Raw genomic sequence first — 8,851 nt, 5'->3', positions numbered from 1 at the left:
AGCAGAATCTAACCCTTCACTGGTCTTCTTTCAAAGCAAGGCTTAACCTGACAAGAGGTGACCTCAGCAACTCTTTTGTTTTTTAAATTGCCAGAGGGTATGTGCATTTATTAGAGATAAAAAGAGAGAAAGCACCCCCAAATGGCATGGGGCATGGTGACACCACAATCTTTTTCCTATCTTTTCTCATCCTGTGAGGATTTTGGGAATGTACGCACAAGCATCTGGCGTATTTTCAATCCACCAGGCCAGGGACTCGAACCGTGATTGACCACGCAGGATTTGGCTTTTTATGCACGACAGCACTTAACCAGTGCACAATGCTGTCAGTCTTAGTGCTTTCTTTTGGATTTCATATTAATACTAGGAAGGCTGGTACTGCTCCATTTTTAAAACCTAGGTTACATTACTATATTCTAGTTTTCTATTTTTGGTAAACAATCAGACTTAGAAATTCCTCCCTTAACTCTGTACCTCTATAGAAAAATGAGGAAAAATGCAAATGGAAAAACAACTGAGACTAAGAACTAAAACACAAGGAATAATACAACTATCACCAGAAATTGTGGAAAGATATGGCCAGACTTAACAACCCTCTCTTTCTTTATTTTTTATAAGGGGTTACACCATGTTCCAACTCTTTTAAGAAACTTCCCTTAACTGATCATTATGATTTCCTTTAGTAATGCACAAATTCACATATCTGCTCAATAAATATTTATTGAATATCTGTCTGATATGATGATATATATCTCTAGAAATTAATACACTAGCACTAATGTGGAAATTTAATTATACTCCCTTGATAATTACTTATTTCTAACTTTTTACTTGGTTAATTTTTTTTTATTAATTCACTTTACACCATCACAACACACAAATGAATTTTCCATCCAAAATACACTGTGCATTTGTTCAATCAAGCACATCCACATACATGTTCTCAGCAAATAATTTTCCAATTCTTACGTCCTGCATACCTTGCCCTTTGTCTTGCCATCCCTGATTCCCCATCCCCCACCCTCTGCTATGTCCCATCTTCCTCCCCCATTGTCCCTGGCCACATTTTCTTTATGTACTTATCTGTTAACAGACATTTAGCTTCTATAGCTTGGCAATGATTAATTATGGTGCAGTGAACATGAAAATGCAGATACCTCTTTGAGATAATGATTTTAATTTCTATAAATACATATCCAGTAGTAGTATTGCTGTACCATATGATAGTTCTATTTTTAATATTTTGTGAACCCCCAATACTGTTTTCCATAGTGGCTATACCAATTTATATTCCCACCAACTGTGTATAAGTATTCTCTTTTCTCTGCTTCTTCACTAACACTTGTTATCTTTTTTATTCTTTCTTTTGTTTCTTTGTTTTTTTAGACTTTTGATATAGGATGCATGAGTTCACCAGAGAGAGACATTAAGAGAGTAAAAGTGAGTAAAGATACTCCAGTGGGAGGACCACACTGAAATCTTCCATTCTTCTCTCAAGATTTTGGGCATGTATACACACATGCTCAGTGTGCTTTCAAGCCACCAGGTCCACGTCTCAAACCACAGGTTTGGCCATGTGGGATCCAATACCTCAATCACCATGCCACCTGCTGGTCTGCCTTTTTTATTTTAGCCTTTCTAGCATGTGTGAGGTGATATCTCTTTGGGGTTTTGGTTTGCATTTCCCTAATAATTAATATTATTGAGAACTTTTTTTATAAACCTGCTGGTCATCTATAAATCTTCTTTAGAAAAATGTCTGTTGACTATTTTTTAAACTGAACCATTTATTTCATTGAATTGAGTTGTAGAAATTCCTGAGATGTTTTGAGTTTTGACCCCTTAAAAGATATATTTTAGCAAATATTTTCTACCAACCTATAAGTTGCCTTTTCATTTTGTTAATCATTTCCTTTGCTATGCAGAAGTATTTTAGTTTGAAGCTTCCCGCCCGCTGCAGCCTCGATTGGCGCGGGTCCCGGGGGTGGCGGGGGTCCGCAGCTGGGCCCATGTGGGCCGGCGCAGGGCCCCTCCGCCCACCGCCGCCTCGCTCCTTACTTGGTTAATTTTGTGCCTATCAGACTGCATCTTCTTCTAGCTAAACAGACTTTGTTTTACTATTGTTTTACAAAACCTTAACTACACCTAGTATGAAGTAAACATATGAGAATAGTAGATACTCAAGATTTGCTTTTTGAATTTGTTAAGGAAATATAATTAGAAACAATCTTCTTCCAACTCAGAAATCCTCTCCCAAAGGGTAGCAGAGAAAGAAAACACTTTTACTGTTGAATAATCATTAAACCAGAATCATGTACATCAAAATTCACTAAGAGATCATAAAAGCAGAAAGAAATATGTATTACCTTGTTACAGAGCAAAGCAGATGTGACCCATTGCATACATACATGTTCTCAAGTAAGAGAACATGACAGTACTGTTGTCACGCATGTTTTACCCTAGGTTCATCTAGTAATCGGGTAACCATCTGTGGTAACTGACTAAATACAGAGGAAAACCAAATTCCCCATATGTTTATGACAGGAGATAGTTCTCCAACTCAAACAATTGAACAATTGCCCACCGAGTTTAGGCTCCTATCCTCACACAGAAATGGAAAGATAACTGTTATCTCTCTTGATGTTTACATTTCAAAGAGATGACTCCCAGGTCTCCTGAGAAAGACATTCCTACACCATGTAACTGATAAGAACAAAAAAAAGAAAGAAGCTATCTAGTTTTCAAAAGAAGTTAAGCACATTGTGCAGAGTGAGGGGAAAGTATTTACGAAGTTTTCTAAAGTTAATGCCCTAAGAAAAGAAAGGTGAACAAAGTTTCTTTTCTTGTTTTTTCTAGAGGGATCAGTAAGTTTTTGAGAGGGATAAGTAAGCCTATATCTTTTTTTTTTTTTGGGGGGGGGGAGAGATTTTTGCTGTAGGGCCCATGCTTTCCATGGAGAGAGAGAGAGACAGAAGGCAAGAAATCATACCCCTAAGGAGAAAGGTCATGCTGCAATCCCTTCTCTTCCGTTCTCCTCCCAGGATTTTGAGCATGCATGCATACATGCCCAGCATGAGTTTCAAGCACCCAGGTTCCAGGTTCAAACCACAGTCAGCCACATGGCAGTCCAGCACCTTAACCACTAAGCCACCTGCTGGCCCCCATTTATTCTTAATTCTTACGTGTTCTTGAAAATGAAGTTTTAAAAGCGTGGAGGTAATCATTTAAAGACATTTTCCTCCTTGTAAGGAATTGCTTTCTCTAATGGTGAAACCTGGAAAACTATGAGAAGGTTCAGCTTGACCACATTACGCAACTTTGGAATGGGCAAGCGGATCATAGAAGACACAATTATAGAGGAATGCCAGAATCTCATACGGAGCTTTGAGCTTCATAAAGGTGAGTAGAACACATAAATCTTGGTCTTATTTTTCATGAGAAAGAAGTCAGTGAATGTTAAATTTTCATTGTCTATTTGGACATAATTTCAGACTTGTAGAAAAATTTCAAAAATAAACAAATAATTCTCAATACCCTTCTACTCTTCTCCAAGATTTTCTATGTCAGCATTTTATATTTGTTTGTTTTATTTGTGAACTACTTGAAAGTATTTTGCAGACATGCTGTTCCTCTATTCTCTTTTTTTAAATTTCTTTGTACATTCAACAACTATATATCACTATAGCTGAAAACATGAATTTTCTTAACATTAATACACTATATATTAGTTCAGTTAAAGGTATAATCATACACACTATCATCAACAGATAATTTTCCATTTTTGTGTCTTTTTGCTTTTTAATTTTAATTTACATTTAATTACATATATCTTTACAGTTTACATTTCTTTTTCCAACATGAACATCATGCATATAGGTCAATACAAAGACATTATTATATACATTATCATCAGCAAATAGTTTTTCTTTTTTTTTCAATTTTTTAAAAAGTTATTTTAGAGAAATTTTTGCTATAGGGTGTGTGCTTTTGCCAGAGAGACAGAGAGATAGAAAGCAAGAAATCACCTCCTCCCCACCCCCAGAGAGATGACCATGCCACAATCACTTCTCCTCCATTCTCCTCTTGGGATTTTGGGCACCCATGTACATGCGTCTGGCATGAGTTTCCAGCCGCCAGGTCTGGGACTCGAACTGCAGGTTGGCTACATGGGAGTCCAGTTGACATAACCACTATGCCATCTACTGGTTCCAGCTTTTCATTTTTTTTTTTAAATCAATTAAACATATATTTTTTTCCTTCCCCTGTCACCCTCCTCCCTTTCTCTATTACCCACTTCCGTACAACCACTATCCTTACTATCTCTGGTATCTACCATTGTCCTCTGCTACTATAGCATCCAAACTTTCAGTTTCTGCTATAGAGTCCAGACATTCAGTATATATTGGGTGAGGACATACAAAATCTGTCTTTTATACTCTGACTTGCTCCATTTAGCATTAAGTCTTCCATATTCTTCCACTTTGTATCTAATGTCAGGATCTCATTGTTTTTTTATGGTTGAGTAGTATTTCATTGAGTACATATGCCACACTTTTTTTTCAATCTACTCATCTGTTTTTGGACATTTGGGTTGATTCCTAGCAGTTGTAAAGAATGCTACAATAAACATAGATGTGCCAGTGTTTTTCCAATTGAGGATTTTTCTATCTTTTAAGTAAATGCCTAAGAGGGAAATTACAAGGTCTTATCATAGTTCTATTTGTAGATTTTTGAGGAATATCTATATCATTCTCCAAAGTGGTTGTACTAATGTGGATTCCCACCAATAGTGTAGGAGAATCATCTTTTCATCACAGCTTAACCAGCACTTATCAATATTTATTTTTTCTCAATTTAGCCATTCGGACTGGGGTTAAGTGGTATCTCATTGTGGTTTTGATTTGCACTTCCCTTATGATAAGAGACATTGAGCTTGTTTTTACATGTATTTAGGCCATTCATATATCTTCTTCGGAGAGTTATCTATTCATACACACACACACACACACACACACCCCAAAATACCATGCCCTTGACCTGGCACATTTTTATTTTTTAAGCTAAGTCAAATGCAAATTTCCATTGATAAATGCTTCTAATTTCCTGGTGGCATTTTTTTTGAACAAATCCTGGGTATATTTCAAGGCTCAATCAATCTCATCTCTCTCAGGAAGCTGGTTACAAATTATCTCCATTTATTATAGTTATATTGAAATATATAGTATGTTATGTACCAAAAGTGTGTAACTAAAGCACTATTTCCAGTGTTAAACTTTTTCTATGAAATGTTTTGCTTGACAGTCTGTCTCAAACAGCCTGGTACTCCTTTCATCTTGTATATGTGAGTATTCCTAATCTGGGTAATGAATTATCTTGCAGGAAATCCTTTTGAGACCAAAACAGTAATGAATGCTTCTGTGGCTAATGTCATTGTGTCAGTGTTGCTCGGAAAACGGTTTGACTACCAAGACTTCCAATTACTGAGACTCTTAAACTTAATCGATGAAAACGTGAGACTCATTGGCGGGCCTAAAATTATGGTAACTGCATCTTTCTATTCACTTGTAGTTTCTCTAAAGAATAGCTGATTGTTCAAGAGACCATAAAAAAGTATTAGTAGAGAATTGGCATTTCAAAAATGTATACTTTCTGGAACATTCTTGGTACAGAGATATGTATAACAAGTTTGGTTTGTTAGCATATCAAATAATTATCCCATCACAAAATGCTGCATCAATATCTCTTTTGATGATGCAGGGAACACAATGCTATATGGCTTTAATAAATTCTAATAATTTTGGCCTCCCGTCTTTTGCCTATACTACTAATTATGCATGAAGTGTGAAATAAACAATGTCTAAATAAGGAGCACTGAGCAGAAGTCACTTAGGAGAGTGAGTTTTAACAAACCAAGATTACCACATACTGAAAACCATGCCAAATAAAACTTCAATATTTATTATGAGCCATACATGCTCACAATACTGCTACAATCCAATTTTTCATCATTGTGAGAGATAAAGTCCCTAACATCTAGACTTGGAGAAAAAGTCTACTCAAACTGTTCTCATTCTAAATAGCATCACTGACAATCATATTAGACTCTATTTAGAATGCATACAGCTTTACTGTATATCCAGGTGCTTGGGAACACTGGAACAGGCAATTATACTGTTTAATTTTAGATATGTGTTTTATCCATTATTTATTACGTCATTGGGTGGGGGAGTGGGTTGTGAGTGATTTTAAGTACATAACTAGCTGAGTACGTTGTCACAGTCCTATTGGCCTGTTGTCCCAGCTAGTCGGTGGAGGAGGATGTCACAGTCCTGTTGGCCTGTTGTCCCAGCTAGTCGGCTGATGAAGGAGGATTGCGAGTTTGAGGCCAAGCTGGGAAACAGGCTGTCTCCTAACAAAGAGCAAAGAATATGACTCAGTATGTAGACTCTCTCTCCTCCAAAATCAATATACCGGCAAATACACAACTTAACAACCAAGAAAGTCTATCCTGAACTTTTAAGGGTCAATCTAATATTTTCGATTGAGTGGTGCTATTCTTTAGGATCTATACACAGAAAATTTGCTCTAATTTTTTTAAATATTGTGATCCTACATAAGATATTAGTGGCACATTTATTGTTCTATGTAGAATGAAATAGTTTGGGATCATGCAGGTTTTTGCAAGAAAAATGCTGACCCTGTAACCAATACAATGTCAATGTCTTGTCTAACTTCTGAATAGATCTATTGTCACAGACATAGCATAAAAAGCACTCTGAAAATATACATCTTATTGTAAGTTATTTTAAAATTCACTGTAAATTATTTAATTCTGATAAATGAGGACCTCTCATCCAGTTTAGTCTTATATTTTAGTTGAAGTAAAGTTCAAGGTATTATTTCTGTGATGCTGTAAGAAATAATGTTTGTGACTTTTTTTTCACAAGCAGTATTCAACTGTATATTTAATTTACTTTAAAAAATGTTCTTTCAGCTTTTCAATATGTTTCCTGCTTTGGGATTTCTTCTAAGAAGTCATAAGACAGTACTCAGGAATAGAGATGAATTATTTTCTTTTATAAGGATGACCTTCCTAGATCATCATCATAAACTTGACAAAAATGATCCAAGAAGTTTCATTGATGCTTTTTTGGTCAGACAGCAGGAGGTAATGTTGTTTGATTCAGAAGTTTCCTTTGCCTATTGTTTATTATTTAGTCCAATTAATAGCACTTGAAGTAAAATCATTCTTTCGGAATAAAAAAGAGGACCAGCCCTGTTGCCTAGTGGTAAAGGGAGCCAGATCCAACATGGCTGACCAAGGTTGAAATTCTGACCCCTGCAGCTTCGAAAACACTCTGGGTGTATGTGTGTGCATGTCCCAAATCCAGACAGGATAGAGAAATGGAGAAGGGTCACACCCCATTGAGGGGTGCTTTCTTTCTCTCCCTCCCTGTTTCTCTGTCTCTCTGGCAAGTGCACACAGCCTCTGGCAATAAAAGCAACCCTCCCCCAAAGAAAAGAAATAGAAAACGTAACTGGCATCAAGTTAATAATTATACATGTATACACTCTAATTCTACTGGGTTGTTGGAAAAATCATGACACATTTTGCATAGAAAAACATATATAACATGACTTTTCTGAAGAACATATAAACATAGAAAAACATGAATGTCATGACTTTCTTATTACATTTTATATTCTCAAATATTTTCCACCACTTTTCACATTACTCTGTAAAACATACAAATCTTACTTATGTTAATTTTTGTTCTGTTTGTTTGTAAGACAAAGTCTTTGCATTGCAATCTTTCTACATAAGCCTCCTGAGTAGCTGATCTGTAGGTGCACGCCGCATCCAGCATTTTTTTTAAGAGAGAGGTTTTTGCATATACTGCATGCACTTACTGGAAGACAGAGAGATAGAAAGCAAGAAAACATCCCCCAGGGGGGATGGCCACACCACAATCCCTTCTCCTCCAGTCTTCCCCTGGGATTTTGGGCATACACGTACATGCACCCTGCATGAGTTTTAAGTCACCGGTCCAGCACTTCATCCACAGACAACTACGTGGGAGTCTAGAGACTTAACCATTACACCATCTGCAGCTCCCTATCCAGAATTTTTTTTGAAAAGAGGGTCTCACTATGCTGCCCAGGCCAGCCTGAAGTTTTCAATCCTACTGCCTCAGTCTCCCAAGTCAGTGTTTTTTTAATTCTTTTTTATTTAATTGATTTTTTTTGGAGAGGTTTTTGCTATAGGGCGCATGTGCTCGCCAGAAAGACAGAGAGAGAGAGAGAGAGAGAGAGAGAGAGAGACAAAGAGACAGAAAGCAAGAAATCACTCCCCAGGGAGGATGTCCACAACACAATCCCTTTTCCTTCATTCTCTTCTCAGGATCTTGGGCACACACGCACACGCGTCCAGCATGAGTTGAAGCCACTGGGGCCGGGACTCAAACTGCGGTCAACTACATGAGAGTCCAGTGACATAGCCATTACGCCAACTGCTGGTCCCCCAAGTCAGTGGTTTTTAAGGCCAACACCATGGCACTCAGCCTTTAGATTGGACCAGACACTGAACCCGGGCCTTCGATGTGATCCCGACCTATGGAACATGGCATTTTGACAGACCACCACCATGGCTGGGGCTTACACATGTTAGATTACAGAATAAGTATTCTTTTTATGACAGTCTTGAAAGATATATTTGAATTTTAAAGTCAAAAAAAGATTATTTAATTAAAAATTTTTAAAGAAGCAATAGCAGAGACTATTCTAATCCTCAAATTAGAAGTCAATTTTCTTTTCTTTTTTTTTTTTTTTTTTTTTTTTTTTGTGTGTTTTT

At 36.9% G+C, this 8,851-nt stretch overlaps 1 protein-coding gene across 1 annotated transcript in view; it reads left to right on the top strand.

The window, feature by feature from the left end:
• Positions 1–8,851, top strand: part of LOC102500970 (cytochrome P450 2K6) — a 16,520-nt gene that overhangs the window by 5,691 nt on the left and 1,978 nt on the right. Inside the window, exons 3-5 of the mRNA XM_027772083.1 lie at positions 3,250–3,399; positions 5,380–5,540; positions 6,995–7,168. Coding sequence (XP_027627884.1) covers positions 3,250–3,399; positions 5,380–5,540; positions 6,995–7,168 — 485 coding nt within the window. The remainder of the gene's footprint in view (positions 1–3,249; positions 3,400–5,379; positions 5,541–6,994; positions 7,169–8,851) is intronic.

The sequence above is a fragment of the Tupaia chinensis genome, unplaced genomic scaffold, assembly GCF_000334495.1.
Source record: "Tupaia chinensis unplaced genomic scaffold, TupChi_1.0 Scaffold000252_1, whole genome shotgun sequence".
Classification (NCBI taxonomy): Eukaryota; Metazoa; Chordata; class Mammalia; order Scandentia; family Tupaiidae; genus Tupaia; species Tupaia belangeri.
Note: the sequence above shows the minus strand (reverse complement) of the source record. Positions and strands in the feature narration are given on the sequence as shown.